The sequence below is a fragment of the Dendropsophus ebraccatus genome, chromosome 8 (genome assembly GCF_027789765.1).
Source record: "Dendropsophus ebraccatus isolate aDenEbr1 chromosome 8, aDenEbr1.pat, whole genome shotgun sequence".
Lineage (NCBI taxonomy): Eukaryota > Metazoa > Chordata > Amphibia > Anura > Hylidae > Dendropsophus > Dendropsophus ebraccatus.
Window position 1 is genome coordinate 96,371,880 of NC_091461.1, and position 22,825 is coordinate 96,394,704.

Genomic DNA, 22,825 nt, shown 5'->3' on the forward strand with positions numbered 1-22,825 from the left:
CAGCCTCTTCAAACATCAGTACCATGGCCTCTTTCAACGCACAGTAGGTAGAGGAGCTGGGAGTCATAGTTCATGAATTGTTAAGGGCAAAATGACTTATTTAACATTTGATATTTTTTTTATTCTGATGGAAGTTGAATATCTTTCTATCTATCGAGTCATACATATATAGAAGGTAATACAATGTACCTGTTGTTGGTTTGAACTCCGGTGTATCATCTGTTACAAGTGTAAAAGCAACAAAGTAATGTCAGAAGGTATCTGGAAAAGATGACAGCTACACAGTAAGAAATCAGCGAATCCTATAGCGTTACCTGATTCTGGGATACTAAATAATGTTTCTATGTTTGTTGAGGTTTTGAAGTCAAATGATGTACTGAACACAAAGGACCCCAGGGACTCTGCCAGAGTTTTTGATGTTATTCCATTTCTGGTTGATGAGACATAGTTTTTCTGTGCTGGTGTCTTCTGTACCATGGTGGTTCCCCCTGTGCTTGGTATTTGCCCTGCATGGATAGCTGAAGCACATACTGAAGATTCCTATTGGAGCAAAAAGACATGACAGGACAGGTCATGTTCTGTAACATTGGTATCTCATTCTATCATATTTTAAAATGAACCTGTAAGCAGTTTCATACTGCCTGGCCACAGGAAGCTTTAAACTAGGACAGGCTCCCTACTCACAATGTCGTATAATTCACTTTGGATGACTGTACTATTTCATTATTTTTATAACTTTGGCTAAGGGGGTCATTGGGACGGTCCTTGTCTATTATAATGGACAGATCACTCTCTATTTGTATTTAGGGAGAGATCAACCAATGAATCAAACAAGTTATACCAATGATTCTTCTAAGGCGGGACATCCATTCAGAGCGCATTATATAACCTCCCCCTGATAATGCTGTCCGTGGTTTGGGCAACATGAACCTAATGACAGGTTTCTTCCGGGCAGCAGCCTCCTGGTTCCCACAGCCTCTCTCGCTCCTTTCCGCTTACTGTCTGTGCATAGGCAGGCAGGAAGAGGAGGAAGCAAGCACAGAACTGACAGCTCGGTGCTCGCTTCCTCCTCAATATTGCTGTGTATAATACGGCACAACTCTTACTAGCGTCCACAGAATAGGGTCAGTGTAATAGACCCTGACATCGTTTGTTCTGAATTATGACCATTCCTTTACTAGAGCATACAAATGATCGTAATTGCATTTGTAATAAATGACTTTTGTTCCATGTATTATAGTGAATGATTTCAGGTGCTTCCTAAAAGCGCTTCATTTATGCTGCTTTAACACGGAGCAATAATTTGCCCAATCGAACGATTAACGATTTCGAAGTAACGATGTGTTTTTTATAACGCTCACCGTTTAGACGGAACAATATATTGTTTGGTAAAATCATTTTGCGATCGTTTTAAGATCGCTTAAGCCCATCCTACACATAGGGTGAATCGGTGAAAGACTGTTTACACGAAGCATGTTGAACAGAACATGTTGAAAGATCAAAATGAACAATTTGTCGCTCGTCGCTTGATAGTTCGCTGTGTTTACACGAGCCAATTATCGCTCAAATGCGATTGTTATCACGAAAATTTGAACGATAATCGTTCCATGTAAACGCACCTTTAGGCTATATTCACATTTTGTATGACACTGGCCATTCAGTGGAGTGGCCGATGTCAGAAAAGATCATCCTGGCCGGTACTGCAGTACCGGCCAGATGATCTTTACCGACGCTGAATTCGGATACGGGCGCTCCATTGTGTGAACTGACAGGGTTTTCTGTGGCCGCTATTCACTGAATAACGGCTGCAGAAAACTGACATGTCAGTTTCTTGCGGCGCTGCTAGGGATCCCGGACGGAGTGTATACCATGTGTATACACTCCGGACAGCATTCCCTCAGCTGCAGCACTACGTAAGTACCGTAGTAATCACGGAAGTGATCAACAACGGCTGTGATCACTATTTTACTTACGTAGTGTGAACATGGCCTTATAGTCTAATAGGACCCTAAATTATCACCAAATCTAATGTCAAATTTGGAAACCGGGCCTGAGCAGCTTCTCTGATGGATTTTGTTCTGAACAGAGTCTATTTAGTTTACACCAAAAGTAGTACAATGTAAATACATAGAAATGTGCATTTTTGAATGTATTAGTTTATGCTCACCTGTGCATAGGTATCCGAGCCCCAAACCATTTCCTTCTGATGTTCACATCCATCCGGACAAAGGACTCTGTAAGGTAAAATATGCAGAGCAGTCAGTTCATGTGATCCATGCAGGGGCGCAATAAATGTCCTTTCTGTAATCTCTAAAAGAGGACCTCTGAAATGTTTAGAATAAAAGCATATATTCATCATATATAGACATCCAATGTCTAACTTTATTTCTTCTCTATTGTACATGTGCATTAAATGCGGTAACACTGTGCTCTGTGAACTTGGCCATAAACAATATGTTTTCCACATTACTTATAATGTATTAATCCACATGACGCACGTCTGTAAACCACGTGACTACATTATCCGCCAACAGAACAAAAGTTGCATCGGATATTGGACTGGGGAATGGGGTCGCTAATTTTGGGTGCACATTTTAATGACACAGTCATTGCCTCCGACATTAGAAAAACTCACATAGTAATAGGTGCAGGTAGCTCCCTTGCAGACATTGCACAATGTGCGGAAACTGTAGTAAAACAATGAACAAATACATATATTAACCCCTTAAGGTCAAAGCCAATTTACGTTTTTGCGCTTTTGCTTTTTCCATTTTATATTTAAAAGTCCATAGCGCTTGCATTTTTTCACCTAGAGACTTATTTGAGCGCTTATTTTTTGCGAAACCAATTGTACTTTGCAAAGACAGGCATTATTTTTCCATAAAATATGCTGCGAAACCGGAAAAAAATCATTTGCGCTGTCAAATTGAAAAAAAAACAAATTTGTTTTGATTTCGGGGAGTTTTGCATTTACGCCGTTTGCCCTATGGTAAAACTGACTGGTTATGCATGTTCCTCAAGTTGTTACGATTACAACGATATGTAACATGTATAACTTTTATATTATCTGATGGCTTTTAAAAAAATGGCTTATAGCGCTTTTATCCTTTGGTCTATGGGGCTGTGTCAGGTGTCATTTTTTGCGCCATGATGTGTTCTTTCTATCGGTACCTTGATTGCGCATATGCGACTTTTTGATCACTTTTTATTAAATTTTTTCTGGATTTGATGCGACCAAAAATGCACAATTTTGCACTTTGGATTTTTTTTGCGCTGACGCCGTTTACCGTGCGAGATCAGGAATGTGATTAATTAATAGTTCGGGCGATTACGTGCGCAGCGATACCAAATATGTTTATTTATTTGTTTATTTAATAATTTATATTTATAAAATGGGAAAAGGGGGGTGATTTGGACTTTTATTAGGGGAGGGGATTTTTTTTATTAACAAAAACACTTTTTTACTTTTTTTTTTTTTTTTTTACATAAACTAGAAGCCCCCCTGGGGGACTTGTATATAAACAGCACTGATCTCTCATAGAGATCAATGCTGTGTATATACACAGCAAAGATCATTGTAATCGGTCATAGATTGCTATGGCCTGCTGCAGGCCATAGCAATCTATTGCCGAACCGGGATCAGCGTCATTCCGACGCTGAGGCCCGGCACGGGCAGAAGAACGGATCTCCCCCCCACGATCGCATCGCGGGGGGGAGATCCGTCCCACTAGACACCAGGGATGTTGTTTACAAAGCACTTCAATGCAGCTGTCAGGTTTGACAGCTGCATTAAAGTGCTTAATTAGCCGGTGCGGCAACGGGACCCGCGTCGGCTAATAGAGGCACTGCCCGGCTGCAGATTGCAGCCGGGATCGGTGCCGTTCAGAGCGGGGTCCCGGCGGGACCCCGCTCTGAACACCCCCCGCGGCACCATGACGTACCAGGTACGTCATGGGTCGCTAAGGGGTTAAAATACAAGGATATGAGCATTTTCAAAACTCTAAAATTTCTGAAGCTCAGAGGTACCAATCCATGCAAAGTGAGGCTATGTTCACACAACGTAAGTTCCGTAATTTCTGCGGTACTTACGTTGTGCTGCTGGCTGAGGGAATACACATAGAATACACTCCGGCAGGGATCCCTAGTGGCGCCACAAGAAACTGACATGTCATTTTTCTGCGGCAGCTATTCAATAAATAGCGGCCATAGAAAACCCTGTCAGTGAACACTATGGAATGTGCGGCTCCGGTTGCACGCTTCATAGTGTGCAGTGGAGAGTTCTGATGCAAGCGCCAGCATCAGAGCTCACCGGCGCTAAAGATTATCCGGCAGGTACTGCAGTACGGGCTGGGATGATCTTTTCTGAGACTGGACGTTCCATGACCCGGCCGGGTCACGGAACGTCTGGTCTCTTACGAGTTCTGAAAATGGCCTAATAGTCTAAAACAGGGGTAGGGGGCCTCCAGCTGTTGCAAAACTACAACTCCCATCATGCCCAGACAGCAAAAGCTTAAGTTTTGGCTGTCCAGGCATGATGGGAGTTGTGGTTTTGCAAGAGTTGGAGAGGCCGAAGGTTCCCTACGCCTGGTCTAAAGGTTTTTTAATGTTTTACTTATTCTGATTCCATTATTCCCTCTTACCACTCATTTTTTTTTTTTTTATTGTATTTTTATTGAAATTTTTACATTTTCCAGAAGAAAAGATACCATAGAAAATGAATATCTGCATAACAGTACAACTGAGTCAGATAAAACAAAACAAGGGCTGCAAAGTTGGCATTATATCCCAAAATATCCAATAAAGGTTAAAACAAAAAGAGAAAACCCTTAGATACAGTCGTTATAAAAACAGGTAAGGAGGGATAGGACAGGACGAGAAACACAAGGGAAGGATTGGGGGGGGGGGGGGGGATCGGGAGGGGTCTAGGGTGAATCACGGTTGTACCTGGTGAGGAACCCTAATATTACCCGATTCCTGCTCTGCCCAATACACATCCCATATGCTCCACCACTCATTTTTCTTAATGTTTTCTGGCTGGAGGCAAATGCTTTGATTTTATTGTTTGTCCTATTATACCATTATACCTTAGTGTAGATGACTTTGTATGACATCGTATGAATTCACTGAGTGTATGTGACAGTCTAATATGTATGTGAACAGTGTCAGACTGGCCCACCAGAGAACCAGAGGATCCTCCGGTGGGCCCCCAGCTTTAGAACCTGTAAAAACACTGTCTGACATGTTGTTTCTCACTGGTTCTTCATTGGTAGGCCCATCATTTCCTCTGGTGGGCCCCAGTCCAACACTGTATGTTAATGGTCAGGGTCTCTCAGTGCCTGACTCATTTGTATGCCTATAGGCCCCTATATGTATTAGGTACATGTTGGCCAATCTCACTGTTGTCAGAAGGAGCATGTAATGGTGTATTGGTGTTTCCAGATGGTCCACAGGTGAAGTTGGGCAAAAGAAGTATCAGGCATGTTGGATTTTTTTTTACAAATTAACCGGTGCCAGAAAGGGCCAGGGATTTGTAATTTACTTTTATTTAAAAGCCTCAAGTCCAATACTTATCAGCTGCTGTATGTCCTACAAGATGTGGTGTATTCTTTTCAGTCTGATACAGTGCTCTCTGCTGCCTTCTCTGCCCGTGACAGGAACCGTCCAGAGCAGTAGCAAATTTCCAAAGGAAAAGTCTACGGCTCTCCAGACTGGTAAGAATACACTGCTTCTTGCAGGACATATATCAGCTGATAAGTACTGGAAAACCAGAGATTTTTAAATAGAAGTAAATTACAAATCTATGTAACTTTCTGGCACCAGTTGATTTGAGAAAAACATTTTTTGCTGAGTACCCCTTTAACCTTTTATTGCTAACACATGAACACTCAACTAAACCCTGGACTGAGCCATGTATATGGTGGGATCAGGAGAAATAGGGCTGGCTGATTTATGTGTATGACTATGTGTACGGATATTAACCTTATCTTTTCAATCATGGATGCTGTAACATTTAGAACAGTATATAAATGTATGTAAATGTTCATATTATCTATATACTGTAATTTACACTCAACAAATAATTTGGACATATAGGAATATTCTCACCGGTAAGGCATAAGATCATTACCTGGCTTAGAGTCCACAGTTACTCCTACAACAGAAAATATAATTATTATTCTTATTATAAAAGCATTGGTAGGGATATAGAGAAATGTTTGGTTACCTGTATTATCACCATACCTGTTTGTGGCACTGTATAGGAATATTCAGTGTATATGGTGGTTTGATAATCATATGACAGGCTCAGTATGAATGATCCAGGTGCAGGACCTTTACTTTTAGATGTTACTCCGTTCTTTGTGGATTCGTCGTAGTTGCGCTGTCCGGGCTTCTTTTGCATTATCACCTTACCACCAATGGGGTCCATAAGGCCTCCATGGATTGCAGCTAGACAAAGGGCAGAATCCTGAAGATCAGAAATGAATAAGTGTTATATTTGTACCTGATACCTGTGCTGTAAACCAAAGCCTGTTTGTGTGGGTTTTTTTAAAACTTACTTCTGAATAGACTTCTGATCCCCAGACTTGTGCAGGATGTTTCTGACAATTTTCAGGACAAATAATTCTACAAAAATGGCAAAAAGTCTTTTGTTAGAGGAAAAGTGCACATCATACAGCAACACACACCATACATGCTGCACCCTTTGTTTTGCTGCATACATCATATAGCAGAACACAGTATAGGGCCATGTCCACACGGCATATGACACCGGCCGTTCTGTGACCCGGCCATGTCATAGAACGGCCAGTGTCAGTGAAGATCATCCCGGCCGGTACGGCAGTACCCACCGGATGATCTTCGTTTGTGCTGAATTGGGATGCGGGCGCATCCGTGTGCACCTGCATCCCAATTCACCATAGGTGACAATGGAGAGTGCGGCCGGAGCCGCTATTCAATTAGGCTATTCAATGAATAGCAAGCCCACAAAACTGACATGTCAGTTTTCTGTGCGGCCGCTAGGGATCCTAGCAAGAACTATGTGCATACACTTCGGCCGGAATTCCCTATGAATGCAGTGCACACAAGTTTTGTATCAATAACGGCTATTGTAGCAAATCGTCAACAATGGCCATGATTAATACAAAATTTTAAATTGTGTGAACATGGCCTAAGACTGCACACATCATATAGCAGCACGCATCACATGGCAGCACACATCATATAGCAGCATGCATCACATGGCAGCACACATCATATAGCAGCACACATCACATGGCAGCACACATCACATGGCAGCACAAGTCATATGGCAGCACAAGTCATACGGCTACACATATTATATGGCCGCACATATTATACAGCTGCACACATCTTATGGCAGCATACATCATACGGTAGCACGCATCATACAGCTGCACATATTATATGGTAGCACACATCACTTTTGTAAAGTTTTAGTGTTGATATTCCAAAGGGTTTGCACCTCTATTGTAGAATGATCTGCAGCATCATACTGGGGAACTAAAGCCGCCTGGTATTATTGTAAGGGTATGTGCACACAATGGATTGTGAGCGGAGAACTTCAAGCGGATTCCGCCCATCCCGTAGGCTCCATTCTATGCTCAGGCAGATTCTGCCGTCCGCCGAAAGAATTGACATGTCAGTTTTGTTTACACTTCTTGGTACTCATATGCCACTATAGGTAGGGGCATACTATATATTTTAACCTCAGTCATTTGCAATTAGACCTGTGAGCTGCACCACTTCCCCCTGACGGCGTAATCTGCCTGAGCATGAAATGGAGCCTATGGGATGGGTGGAGCGGGGGAGCGGTGGAATCTGCTTGAAGTTCTCCACTTAGATTCCATAGTGTGCACATACCCTAAGTCTATAATAGTAATGGTGGGGCCTGGAGAGAGACAGGGGCACACCGCCCGCCTAGTTACCCACAGGGCCAGGTTATCATGGATTTCCATTCCTAGTCAAAATGGGGGCCTGCAGCATAAGTCTGCACACAGGCTTCTCTAAGCAGCTTCCTGCGCCCCCTGCTGGTGGAGAGCGGCTGAGCAGCCTCTGTGGTTTCCTGTCACCCATACAGCAGGTGCAGGAGCTGAACTGACAGAAAACTCAAGGTAAAAAGTTTGATATTCATACAGTGAGAATAGGAGGCTTCTGTATTGCAGCTGCCTGACAGTCCTGTTCTCCTCACATCAGGGCACGGTGTCTTCCTTCCTCCCTTTAGCTCTGTTTTCCTGTAGCTGTGGCTGCTCCTCTCAGCCCTGTGGCTGCTGTTGTCCGGGTTCTGTCACCCTTCACTTGCTCTAAAGTGGAGTCCGGGAAGTATAGACTGGGAGGGGGAGGCCTGTTCTCAGCTGCAGGCGTCAGGTCAGGTGGACATTACAGAGCAGTACACAAGATGAGATGCTCTATACTCCAGCCCCCAGCACCCCTCGCTACTGTCCTGTGCCCATACCCACTATAGGGACCTCAGAAGCCCCCAGCACCCCTCGCTACTGTCCTGTGCCCATACCCACTATAGGGACCTCAGAAGCCCCCAGCACCCCTCGCTACTGTCCTGTGCCCATACCCACTATAGGGACCTCAGAAGCCCCCAGCACCCCTCGCTACTGTCCCGTGCCCATACCCACTACAGGGACCTCAGAAGCCCCCAGCACCCCTCGCTACTGTCCTGTGCCCATACCCACTACAGGGACCTCAGAAGCCCCCAGCACCCCTCACTACTGTCCTGTGCTTATCCCCACTACAGGGACCTCAAAAGCCCCCAGCACCCTTCACTACTGTCCTGTGCAGGGGCGTAGCTAGGGGTTCAGCCTAGGGGGGGCAAGTGAGGCTGAGTGGGCCCCCAACCAACGTTACCCATAGGGAACCCCAGCAGGTGACAAGGATTTTTTTGAATAATAAAGGGAATATTCTTCTACATTTCTTATAGTGAATAAGGATACAGAGCCGTGTAAGAGGCTTCTACATCTGGAATATAGAACCACAAAAAAAGTAAAAGGGCTTAACATTAGAAAAATATAGCTGCCGTCTTCCACAGACAGCACCACTCTTGTCCTCAGTTTGATTCTCCTGGTGGCTGCAACCTGTGGGTGACAACCATCAGCCCTGAAGTTCCAGCAATACATCTGTCTACAGCGGCAGGTATCGGAGGATTGTACTACTGTACTACAACTCCCAGCATACCCTGAGGGCTGCAGACTGTCAACCTGGAGCCCCCCTTCCTCGACCAAGTGCATGCTACTGGTATATATATATGGTATTACCAATAATACCAGTATACAAGGGGGAAATATCGCCACAACCACTACCATCACCACCATATTGTTACTGACTAAATCCTCTATACTAAATCCAATAAAACACAGTACCAGATAACAAGTAACAAATAACACCACTACTTACTGACTAATACCAGCACATACCGACTAATACCAGCACATACCGACTAATACCAGCACATACCGACTAATACCAGCACATACCGACTAATACCAGCACATACTGACTAACACCACTGCTGCAACTGAATAATCCACTGTACACAGAGCAATATCACCTCTTCAAGTCATTTAGCAGTAGCCCCAGCTCTACACAGGCTCTACACACCATATACATTACAGTGCAGATATATTTAGTGACTCACATGGGACGTCTTCTCTGATCAGAGTTCTTCCCTTTTCATCTTCTTCTCCATCTGCCCTGGGCCGTTATGAGAACTTCTCCGAGCCACGAATCCACAGAATCTGCCAGACATACATATTAGGCTCCACACTCTGGCACCATCCTCATCTCTCTACACACTGCACATCTGTATTGGCCCCTTTACACCCTTGTTTAGTGGGTAGGCTGACTCTTATAGATGGCTCCCCCCTGTATTGCCCCCTTATAGATGCCCCCCCTGTATTACCCCCTTATAGATGGCTACCCCTGTATCCCCCCCCTTATAGATGGCTCCCCTCCCCTGTATCCCCCCCTTATAGATGGCTTCCCTCCCCTGTATTCCCCCTTATAGATGGCTCCCCCCCTGTATCCCCCCCTTATAGATGGCTCCTCCCCTGTATCCCCCCCCCCTTATAGATGGCTCCCCTCCCCTGTATCCCTCCCTTATATATGGCTCCCCCCCTGTATCCCCCCTTATAGATGGCTACCCTCCCCTGTATCCCTCCCTTATAGATGGCTCCCCCCCTGTATCCCCCCTTATAGATGGCTTCCCTCCCCTGTATTCCCCCCTTGTAGATGGCTCCCCCCCTGTATCCCCCCTTATAGTTTGCCCCCTGCACAGCAGATTAAAAAAAACAAACACACAACTCACCTAACAAGCGCTCCCCCGTCGCTGCTGTCCTCTCTTCTGCCCCCAGCTGATGCGTCCCTCCCTGGGGGATTCCCGGGCAGCGCACACATCCGGAAGCTGAGTGTGCGCCCAGGCCGGGACTTCCGGTACAGGAAGTCCCAGCGACGCGCACTAAGGTTCCTGATACGTGCGCTCCCTGGGAATCCCCCAGGGAGCGACGCATCAGACAGGGGCAAGATTGCCTCTTGCGGCCGCAAGCAAGACCGTGCTTGCGGTCGCAAGAGAGGCATAAAGGAGGGGGTGGGCTCGGCGGTTCGGGGGGCGTGTGCGGATGCGGAGCGCAGCCTCTTGTGGCTGGAGGCATAACGCTGCCTCCGGCCACAAGAATGATTGACACAGCCAGGAGGCAATGGCTCCTGATGCTGTGTCAATCACATCCTGGCCCAGTCGGAACTGTATGCGCTCATTAGGAGTGCGAGCGCATACAGTTCCGGCCACTACTGACGTGTTAATGCTGTCTGCAAAAGCAATAGCTTTTGCAGACAGCATTAACTGTCTAAGACCTCAGTGGGCCCCTGTCTGAGTGGGCCCGGGGGCGACCGCCCCCCTTGCCCCCCACCAAATTTCGCTACTGGTCCTGTGCTTATCCCCACTACAGGGACCTCAGAAGCCCCCAGCACCCCTCACTACTGTCCTGTGCTTATCCTCACTACAGGGACCTCAGAAGCCCCCAGCACCCCTCACTACTGTCCTGTGCCTATACCCACTACAGGGACCTCAGAAGCCCCCAGCACCCCTCACTACTGTCCTGTGCCCATACCCACTACAGGGACCTCAGAAGCCCCCAGCACCCCCCCCTCCAACCACCACACACACACACACACACACTACTGTCCTGAGGTGGAGCATGACTCCTACAGGGACCTTCATCATGACAGACATCAGGAATAGTAAGTATGTATGTGTCTGAGCATATATATCTGTGTGAGTATATTCGCACTGTATGTATAATACTGATAGTGGCTCTGCACTGATCTGTCACCAATATGGTGGAAAATATGGTAAAGCAAAAATCTTGGGTCCCCAAGGGGTTAAGCTGAATATTGCCACTGGTAGTATGCAGTGGTATACATCAGCATGCCTTCTTTATTTGTTTTCTATGTATATCAAAGTTGTATTGGCTAAAGGCTAAAACTTCCTTCTGTATCTGGCCTTATTCTGTCACACTACGTTTTTTTCCCGTAAAACTACGGCTGTTGTTGCAACAAAGGCTGTGATTATTACGAAAAAATATGTTACCTTGCTGTCTATGGGATCCCGACCAAACCGTATACACATGGTATATGCTCCGGCCGGGATCAGTGCACACTATGAAGCGAGCTGCTCCGGCCGCTCGTCCATAGTGCGCTGTGGGGAGTTCTGATGCGGGCGCACACGGATGTGCCCGCATCAGAACTCTGCGTCCCGAAAGATCATCCGGGATGATCTTTTCAGAGACCGGCTGTTCCATGACCTGGCCAGGTCACGGAACGGCGGTTTCTTACTATGTATGAACATAGCCTTATTCTGTATATATGGATACTGCACAGTACCACTTCTCCTGTCCTGTATACTGGGTGTAATCCTTAGTATCTGCCCTTATCAAACCATATTATTTAGTTTTCTTAGTGTGGCCTAACCATAAGCTGTTTGCTTGGTCACAAGTGTGTTAAGTGACCTCTGCAGTAAAGTGCATTGCCAGTCATTAATGGGTTAATGCTTCAGATGTGTTTACCTGCAGTAACCATGGCAACCATGCACTGTGATGAAAAGCGCCTATGTCATAATGAAGGTTCCATAAAGCAATGCACCGCGCCCTGATCAGTGCCATCTTGGATGCGCCAGAGGACCTTGAGCTTGACTACTTTACTGCCCCATACCCTTGATGTAATTTGGAGGTTCTAGCAGAGGAAAAGGGGTGGTCTGCTTTAGACTACCCCTTCATCGAGTCTACACCTAGAAGAGATACATCCACCTGCCTAGCCATCAATAAGGTAAAATATTTTAGCCAGATCTCTCTCAGAGAGATTATATTTATAGTATGATATTACCCTCTAAGCCCGGAGGAGGGGCAACTCTCCAGCCATGGCTCCCTTGAGGTTTCCCCTACAGGGGTTTTTTCCTCGCCTGAGTGCTGGAGAGTGACTCTTTGTGAGTCGGGGGTCTGCCATTTTCAGTGTCATGTAATTTTAAATAAAACTGGCACCCTTTGACACCTGATTACAATGTGTTGTGTCTTTATTTTGTGTTTTTGGTTGAACTTCTTATTCTTGGGAGTTAGGGGTCCATCACATATTGCAAAGTGATAGAGCTGGACATCTGCCTGCTACACGATCTATCCCCTGCACAATAAGCGCAAGTAGGATGGAGCATGTATGTGCGTACCCCTGGATTAAAGGGGCACTCAAATCTTGAAGAAAAAACATGCATTGCATGGTTTATACCTATATCTGCAAGGTCAAAAGGTAGCACATTATTGCAACATGGACACCACCATAAATATACATTATAGTGTATACACACAACCCAGTGGCTCTTGTGTATGTGGGCAACATCAGGGGCAAGGTAAAGAATTGCACCCCCTCACACATACAGTACATCCAGGTGTGGCCTAGGTAGCTCCCCCCCCCCTGCAAAATCCACAGGATACACAATGGAAAGTGCAGCTCCAGCCACACTCTGCATTGTGTGCTATGGTGAATTGGGATACGGGCGCACACGGATTTCACAGCATATTTATTGTAAAAAATAGGTGAAAAAATGTAGGTGACAAAATGCAAGAGCTATGGCCTTTTAAACATGAGGAGGGCTTGGTCCTTTAGGGGTTAAGGAAGCGCTACGAGGGCACGAGGACGGGTATGTATACTTTCGTTATAATATTCCCACACACCCCTGCCTGCCTGAGATTTGTTACTTTCATGGGACTTCTCCTTTCAAGATACTTATGTGGCACGTTATGCTGTTTGCATAGAGTGAGTGACAAGTTACTAGCAGTGCGCTAGCATCGCTGGTCACATACAGTGTCGGACTGGCCCACCAGAGGACCAGAGGACCCTCTGGTCGGCCCCCAGCTCAGAACTTGCAGTAACACTGACTGACATGTCATTTCTCACTGGTTCTTTATTGGTGGGCCCCAGGATAATTTCCTCTGGCAGGCCCCAGGTATCTTAGTCCAACACTGGTCACATACACAGTGCTGTGCAAAGTCGCTATAGTAATGTGAAAGGTATGACGCTGGTTACTGTATATCTGGTGAAAGTAGTGTGGGCCAAAAGAATTTAATTCCCTGGTGGGCCCAAGGTACCCCAGTCCGACACTGTATATATGGATACTGCACAGTACCACTTTTCCTGTCCTGTATACTGGGTGTAATCCTTAGTATCTGCACTTATTTTGTATATATGGACACTGCACAGTACCACTTTTCCTGTCCTGTATACTGGATGTAATCCTCAGTATCTGCACTTATTTTGTATATATGGACACTGCACAGTACCACTTCTCCTGTCCTGTGTACTGGGTGTAATCTCCAGTATCTGCACTTATTTTGCATATTTTTCAATGCGCCTGGATGGGAGAGTGTGGCGGCATAGTATGCTTATGGGGGGCCCAGGAACATTTTTGCTCAGGGGCCCTATGCAGTTTGTGTCAACCTCTGTTCTGCTGAGAACTATTATTATAACCTGACCTCCTATCAGTTTGAGTTTTTTTTTCATTTATATGTAGTATATTTTATAGTATTTTCAGAAATTTGACTTTACAGTCTATCTTTTACACCATGACATTCACTACACTTTTAGTATACATTAGTAATATGATACTCAATACTCAATATTTTACAGAGACATAGAAGATTTTTGTATGTATTCACTATCACATTCTTTATCACAAAGGCGCCATCTTGCAACTTCATAGTATTCTTCACACAATGCAGCATTTACAGAGCTAATGTGCTGTTATCACAGTATTTGATGCCAGGGTTAGTACTTATTTTTTTCTTTGCATTGGCTGTTAAACTTACATTGCGACTTCTACAGGCACTTCCTTTCCAGTCAATGAGCAAGATGCTTTAACTAAAAAAAAGCAAAAATTTAGGTTTTATTTAGAACATCTTAAGTTACGTTTCATGCTTTATTGTACAGCAGTATTTTCAAACCACTGTCCTTAAAGAAGTGCTCCAGCCAGGACCCTTTTTTTGGTAATGTCTGGAGAGGGGGCATTACGCTGCTCCAGTCCCCCAGTATGGGAACGCTTCCTGGTCTTGAGACGTGGCATCGAAGGCCCGAAGTGGGGCACCACTACAGTGCTGTTCCCTCCAGCAACAGTAGGATGCACTGCTTGGCTCCAGATACCAGTGAAAACTACCAGGAGCTTATTAAGTCACTCCTAGCCCATCTAACTGCACATGGCAGTAACTGTGCATATTAGCTGGTGGTCATAATAATCAGACATGTCTGTGTATAAGGAAAATGCATGCACAGTACATCTGGGACATTATTATGAATGGCCTATTCATAGCCTATCCTTATGATATGTCTGACTCCTGTAACCCCTAATAATATTTTTTTTTTACCAGGTACAGCTCCAATGGTTTTTTTTTCTGCTGTGCCTGCTACTATAGTTCTGTGCATTTCAAGCCTTTCCCAATGGGCGTGGAGGGGCCAGGCCCTATGATGATGATGTCACTGAGAGGGCGGGCCTACAGCGCTGATGTGGGTGGATATGGGGCACCACAGCCATTAAGCCCCACCCCTACTGCACTGTCCACCAACAATTTTTGAGGGGAGGGACTACCAAGAGATTCTTTGCACAGTAAGAAAGGTAATGTCCAGAATATAAGCTGAAGAATGGTGCGGAGAACTCTATATATATAGAAAGAGGGGGATGACAATATCACTTTAATCACATGGGGGGGGGGGTTTCAGGTTTTTATTTGCAAATATTTAACATGAAGTCAAGAAAAGCTCATAAATAGAGTATATATTTAAAGGAATGACTGAGGATCCATCCCTGACTTTGTTCGTGTCCAATAAATGCAGTTAAAAACCCAAACATGTGAACATACCCTTAGCCCTTTGACCCCAGTCCAAATGTATAGAATAAAGATATTCATGAGATCAAAAGAAAATACCTTCAGGTAGATTTTGGTTTGTTGTCTGTCCTGTACGGAATAACAATAGAGAAAAAGTAAAAATAAGGTAAATGTTAAAAACTGTCATTATAATGAGGCAAAAAGTTCCTGCCTCTAGATTGCTCTTAACTTATTTAAATGATAAATCCATTGAAAAGCAACAACTATTTTTAGTTGTACTAAAAGTAGTAAGTGGAATCTACTACAAACATCAAGACACTGAATGTAGCCCTGCAAGGGCATGTGCACACTAGGGAATACGCGCGTAGAACTTCAAGCAGATTCTGCCGCTGTTCTGGCGTGCGTCCCCACTTGAAGACTCCATTCTATGGTCAGGCAGATTCCGACTCCGTCTATGGGTGGAATCTGCCAGAGGATAGAATAGAGCCTATGGGACGGGTTGAACTTCAAGCCGGGGCGTCCGGCGGCACACGGCGGAATTCGCTTGAAGTTCTACGCTCGGATTCTGCAGTGTGCATATATCCCTAATCAGAAAATAAATATATGAATATAAGATTTACCATATCATTGGCCACCCCAACTGGCCACCATAACTAGACACCAAGGAAGCAGAATAAATGCCAATGTAGTGGAGAAGAGATTTGTATATATATATATATATATATATATATATATATATATATATATATATATATATATATATATCCTGGTGTCCATGATGCACCTGCTATGTTTTTTATAGGACTGCACGGAATTATGTTGCAATGTAATAACTATAAGCAAACATTGATTTACCTGTTGGGGATTCATAACCTTTACCAGCTGGGAAACAAAGAAACATTTAGTTTACACAGATATTATAGAAACAAATTCTATTGTCATAATTAAACAGGGGTTTGGGCTTATATGATTGATGGCCTATCACCAGAATATGCCACCTATCGCTGATTTGTGGGTTGCCATAACCCAACATCTCCACTAATCAGCTGTTCAGCACTCATAGTAAATGGAGCTGGGCACAGTCGGCTTTGTTCACTCCGTAGTGATGGCACTGTGTTCCTGCAGCTCAGCTCCCACTTAAGTGGAAAGGAGTTGAGCTGCAGGAAAAAGGCCTAGCCACTACCAAGCCTAGCGACAACTTTATCAGGCCCTGTTCACTGTGTAGTGCAGGTACCAAACAGCTGATTGGCTGGGGTGCACAGTGACAGCACCCTGGATCAGAGATTGATTATGCATTATAAAACATGCAAAAAGTGCTTAACTTACTATTTGGTGGATTTGTGCCATACTGAGAATTTCCTCTAGGAGGCAGATTTGCACCAGCTTGTGGGCTTGATGCTACTGGTGAGTTTACTGCAGGTGGTGGATTTACTGAAGAGGGTTGGTTTGCTGAAGAGGGTGGGTTTACTGCAAAGGGTTGGTTTGCTCCAGATGGTTTATTAACTGAAGAGGGTTGGTTTGTTGCAGATGGTTGGTTTGTTGCATATGAAGGGTTTGCTTCAGGAGCTAGGCTTGTTGCGGGGGGTTCAGAAGAATGAGCTATCACTACAAAAGAGGCTGACCATTCCTCATAGTCAAATGACTCTATTCCATTCTGCACAGATGAATGATATTGCTTTTCACCAGGCTTCTTCTGCACAACCACACGGCCTCCAGTGAGAGGTAACTTTCCATCATGAATTGCAGCCCGACAAATAGAAGAATCCTGTAAGACAGCAGAGGCATTAAAGGGTAAGTCCAGGCAAAATAATTTTTAGATATGTTATTGCCCAACAAAAATTATGAAAATTAGTAATAGACCCTTATTATGGGAAATGCATCTATAATGCATTTTCCCTGCATTTACTATAGCATGGCGTATTCAGGTCTCTGTTAAGGTGGTGATGTCACGTCACATAAACTGCCGACACCTGCTGCAGCGGTGGGACAGACTGGAGCAGCAGGAGTGGGCACTTTATGTGACGTGACATCACCAACTTAACAGAGGCCTGAACACACCAATGCTGTAGAAGGGCAGGAAAATCTCCCATAATAAGTGTCTATTAGTAATTTTCATAACTTTTGGCAATAATGTATCTTAAACTTATTTTGCCGGGACTTCCCCTTTAAGATAAATAAGTGCCATTAGATAGCTTTCTTCATAAAAAAAAAAAGATATCCTATATTATACTAGCACTGCTACTCTATTTTATGGAGAGGTACAGTATAAGCTTAGGTGAGAACCAATTAAATCAGACAATTTAAAAAGCATAGCTACTTTCTTCCAAAAATCTATTAATATCAATAGAACTGAGCTTCAAACCCACACCCAAACTAAGGACAAGAGTGGTGCTGTTTTTGGAATGTTTTTGTAAGCATTAATAACCCCCTTAAATAGCCAAAAGTCAACACTACTATCTAGGCTTTTTACTTGAAATTCTTTATTCTTTGACGTCAGACCAACCTATTGCTATGTATTTCCTTTGCACGTAAGTACAGAAGTTTTGAGGCGGACAATCATTTCGTTAATCGCTCCTTACTATTTAAACTAAAACATTTTTTTTAATTATAAATCACAGGTACTATACTTTCCGGCATATAAGACGGTTGGGCGTATAAGACTACCCCAACTTTTCCAGTTAAAATATAGAGTTTGGGATATACTTGCCATATAAAACTACCCCTCTTCCAACGCACACCAAATAAAAATTTATAAAAAAACATCAGACAACAGCGAGATCTGAGAGGCAGAGAAGGAGGTACAGTAATACCGGTAGGATACAAGGGCAGGCCAGATGGGTGAAAGAGGTGTGTGTTTTTCTGGGCACAGGGGCACTCTACCGTATCTCTTTTTTCCATACCCCGGATACTTGCAGCTTGCTCTTACCTTATTACGGTCGCCACATATGGTGGTGATGCGGCTATTTTTTAGTTCCCCCCACCGTATGCGGCGACCGCAGATTCTCCAGTCCGGTTCCAACGTTTTTTAGCACGCTCCCTATAAGACGACACCCGGCGTATAAGACAACCCCTAACTTTTCAGAAGTGTTTCCTGGGTTATAAAGTAGTCTTCTACGCAGCAAAATACAGTAAATATTTATTCTTAAATGGGCACTGGCATTAAAAAAAACTTGTCAAAAGTTTTGATTGGTTAGGATCTGAGTGTTCAGACCGCAACTGATCAGGAGAATGAGCCAGCAGCCCGTTCACTCTCGGCTCTGTCACAAGACTTACACGTTCTTACAGTGTAAGTGTAAGGGGTCCATCTAGAGTAAGGTCTTATACATAGAGTAAGGTATGATCACTGATAAAACATTTGACATGCTTTCTTTTAAGAATAAAATGCATTAATAAAAATGACTAGTGCTACTCAGACTTACATCAGTGTAGATTCCAGTTCCCCATACTTCTCCATACTCATCCATGCATCCGCTAGGACATACAACTCTAGAAAGATAATTAATAGAGGCATATTGTTTAACTGTCCGTGACTTTAATGGCAGCTACTGTATACTTTGTGATACATTCTTCCATTTTATTCATGTTGTTGTATGTGACTAAATCAGTATTGTCCTGCAGCAAAGGGTCCTGGTTCGAAATTAAGCCAGATGAACATTTACTCAAAGTTGGGCTCTTGTTCTCATGCTCATTTTGGGTCCAGCTCACACCCCAAAACATGTTTAAGTTAGTTAGGTTACTTTGAAATTACAGTATGAAATGGATTGTGTATGACTGGGAAATTGGGTTGTGACACTCTATGATGAGAGGGACTTATATCAGGACATTGATGTACAGTTTTGAAGTAGGTGATTTATTCATAAAAGATAATCAATGTATAAAGTACTCACTCAGTAAGATCTGCTGGTAGATGGACAGCAGAGGAGGAACATAAAGCTTCAGCTGAAAAAAATGTTAAAATCACAACATATACTTTAACACATCATGAAATGAATATGTAGAGGAAATTGAGAGCCAGATAATGTTGCAAAAAATAAAACAGTGTGCAAAAAAGTCTTTGGAGCCTCAGTTATGAGTCTCCAAACACAGGACTAGTCAGATATCCCTTCAGAGAAGGGATGGCTCCTGTAAGGAGACAACCATATTAAGTGCCCCCCCTCAGTCAATATCCGACTCAATTACGACAAGTGAATATGACAAGTGAAATACCAAAGCCAGGTATTGATCCACAGACCGCTGTTTCAGGGTGTTGCCCCTCATCAGCGTGGAGTAGTATTCTGGATAGCTGGGAACAGAGCTTAGTAGACCAATATGGCAAACAGATCACTGATCTTAGGAAGACCAGCTAAAGAAGACACTATTGGCTGTCAGTTAAAGCACTCAACACAGGGAAATCCTAGGTGCATTGCCCCATAGGAAACATGAATATTTTAAAAAAGTCTGTGGAGCCTCAGTTATGAGTCTCAAAACACAGGACTAGCCAGATATCTCTCCAGGGAAGGACCTAGGACACAAACAATGTGATCAGCCAATGAGTCTGCAGTTTTCCACTCCTCGGATGATTAATGACACTTTTACAAGCATAAAACCATGCTAAAAGCATAAAACCTCCTAAAGGTGTACTCAGGAGAAAAAAATGGTGACAGAAAGTTATATGGATTTGTATATTATATGTATTTATTTATTTTTTTAAAGTTGAAGCCTTTTAGTATTTATCTGTTTGCCCAAGTTTTGGAGGAAGTTGTATGTTCTTTCCAGTTGGACAGTGCTGTTGTCACCTCTGTCCATGTCCATATAGATGGTCCATGTCCATGGTCCATATAGATGGATATACAAAACACAACAATCACTGAACTCAGGGAGAACAGTGAAAAAATCCAGTGGAGTACTCAGTTACGAGTCTCCACTGATGGTCCCCTACAAAATTTGAATATGCAAAGAAGGGGTCCGTGGAGCCTCAGTTACGCGTCTCAAAAACGGGAATAGCCAGATATCCCTCTCTCCAGAGAAGATATAGAAGATATATATGGATATGTAGAATAAAACTTACCAACAGGTAACCTAGGTGCTGGCTTTGGCTTTGAAGGACGAGGAGTTACTGTATATTTGGCAGCTTCTTCTGGACTGATGAATGTAAATGATTCTGGCCACTCATCGTAATCATATGATGTTATACCATTCTTGGTAGATCCTTCATATGCATCCTGCCCAGGCATCTTTTTAACATATAGTTTATCTCCTTTCTTTCTTAACCATCCTGAATGGATTGCAGCTCGGCAAATGGAAGAATCCTAATAAACGAGATGGATAATATAAACTCTAAATAAATATACTACTTTTTGATACTTTTTTGTACTTTACTTTTATTTACTTTGTTAACAGCAGCTGATAGGTAGCTATAGAGCGATTACAGTTGCAAGGTGACAGTGAACAGGCAAAGCATACAGAATTTGGTTATAAAAAGAAGCAAAGCTAGGTCAGGATTGTACAGTAAACCATTAAAGGGGTACTCCGGGCTGGGAGGAGGTGCATAAGGGCAAAGACATCCCCTTACCTCCCTGGTTCCAGCTCCGGGTCCCGGATCGCGTCGCACAGGTCCGCGCTGCCCGCCCGCCTCCTGGTCTCTGAGGCGGGCTTGAGACATTTGAGACATTGAGACATTTTAAGTCCGCTCAGCCAGTCAGTGGCAGAGGCGGGATCCCGGCCGGGGCCAGGACCGATGCAACGCGATCTGGGACCCGGTGCTGGAACCGAGGAGGTAAGGGGACGTTGTTGCCCTCATCCACCTCCTCCCCGGTCATAGCCAAAAAAGCCCCTCAGCTCGAAGTACCCCTTTAAGTAGACATGGTCTAATATATGACCCAGGATAAGGGATAAATGTCTCCGGTGCTAAAACCCCCATAAGTTACATTAATTTTTTTTTTTATTACAGATCACTCTAGTTTGCAATGTATTCTTCTATTACTGGTTATAATTATTTAACAAATAAATTTATTTAGCACCTACTTCAGTATAAATATCAGATCCCCATACATCATCATCTTCCTCTTCCATACAGTTAGATGGACAAATGATTCTACAAAAAAGGAAAGCATTATATTAAAAATATAATTCTTGCATGGTTTGAAGTCAGAATTGAAGGTCTTATTTGGCAATGAGCTCTACCAAGTCCTGTACAATTTAGACAATCACTTTAATGAGGCAGAGTGTGGACATATATGCAGGGCCGGTTTTAGACTAGATGTGGCCCTGGGCGAAGTTAAAGGTGGGGCCCCAAATGCTGAAATATTTTATCAACAATTTAAGGTCCCCATACATGTTACTCTTTTGTTGGTGGTACCTGTTGCTCCTGGTGGGTTCGGCCATCAGCGTAAGGTGTATGGGGCTCTCTGGACAGTCCTCTGACAGATGATATCAGTGGACATAGGGGGTCGAGCTTGATGGAAAATCAACGCCCAACCTCTTTGTTCTCAGAGAGATAAGCCGGCATCAGATCTGTATGGCTATGGCTTTCCCCTCTCATAGAGAACACAGGAACACTCAGATGTGCCAAATTTCTGTGTATGGGGAGGACGGGACCGGATGGGACAGATAATTGTCAGCTGAAGGATTGTTCAGCCAGCAGTTATTGGAAGCGTACGGCCACTTTTAAGGCCGTATTACACGGCCTGATATTCCGCAGAAGCGAGCGCCAATCTGGTAGAATGGAGCTCGCTTAGAGAGCCTACTACATGGCTCTTTTATGATGCAGCAAAAGCTATGGAGGAGATTTATCAAACTGGTGTAAAGAAGAATTGGCTCAGTTGCCCCTAGCAACCAATCAGATTCCACCTACTTAGAATGTGAGTAATGAAAGGTGGAATCTGATTGGTTGCTAGGGGCAACTGAGCAAGTTTCATTTTACACCATGTTTGATAAATTTCCCCCCCTATGTGTATATATACAGTATATCATTAGTGATGTGTGTGCAATCCTTGCTGTATATAGTAAACAATAAAGATATATACTACCTGATTAAGGTCCCCCGGTGTCCTCAGGCCTTGTCTGTGATATATACTACCTGATCATGTTCCCCAGTGTCCTCTCAGAGCGATAGCGTCCTGATTCGGACAATTTTCGCTCCATGTATTAGGGCCCTTACTCAGTTCAGAAGGTTACATGCCGGGACTGCCGCTATATGCCAGGACTGCCGCTACATGTCAGGACTGCAGCTACATTATGGGTCTGCCGCTACATGTCGGGACTGCCGCTACATGTCAGGTCTGCCGCTACATGTCAGGACTGCCGCTACATGTCGGGACCGCCGCTACATTCTGGGACTACCGCTACATGCCAGGACTGCCGCTACATTATGGGACTGCCCCTACATTATGGGACTGCCCCTACATGGCAGGACTGCCGCTACATTCTGGGACTGCCGCTACATGCCGGGACTGCCGCTACAT

The 22,825-nt window shown here is 44.1% G+C and overlaps 1 protein-coding gene across 1 annotated transcript in view; it reads right to left on the reverse strand.

Moving 5' to 3' along the window:
• Positions 1–17,473, reverse strand: part of LOC138800090 (uncharacterized) — a 52,841-nt gene extending 35,368 nt beyond the window's left edge. The window contains exons 1-12 of the mRNA XM_069981897.1: positions 17,417–17,473; positions 16,710–17,148; positions 16,239–16,265; positions 15,483–15,512; positions 14,373–14,424; positions 6,558–6,624; positions 6,241–6,466; positions 6,128–6,151; positions 2,636–2,687; positions 2,168–2,234; positions 315–540; positions 190–219 (exon numbers count right to left, since the gene is read on the reverse strand). Of these exons, the coding sequence (XP_069837998.1) occupies positions 190–219; positions 315–540; positions 2,168–2,234; positions 2,636–2,687; positions 6,128–6,151; positions 6,241–6,466; positions 6,558–6,624; positions 14,373–14,424; positions 15,483–15,512; positions 16,239–16,265; positions 16,710–17,148; positions 17,417–17,473 (1,297 nt within the window). The remainder of the gene's footprint in view (positions 1–189; positions 220–314; positions 541–2,167; positions 2,235–2,635; positions 2,688–6,127; positions 6,152–6,240; positions 6,467–6,557; positions 6,625–14,372; positions 14,425–15,482; positions 15,513–16,238; positions 16,266–16,709; positions 17,149–17,416) is intronic.
• Between the last annotated feature and the right edge of the window lie 5,352 nt (positions 17,474–22,825).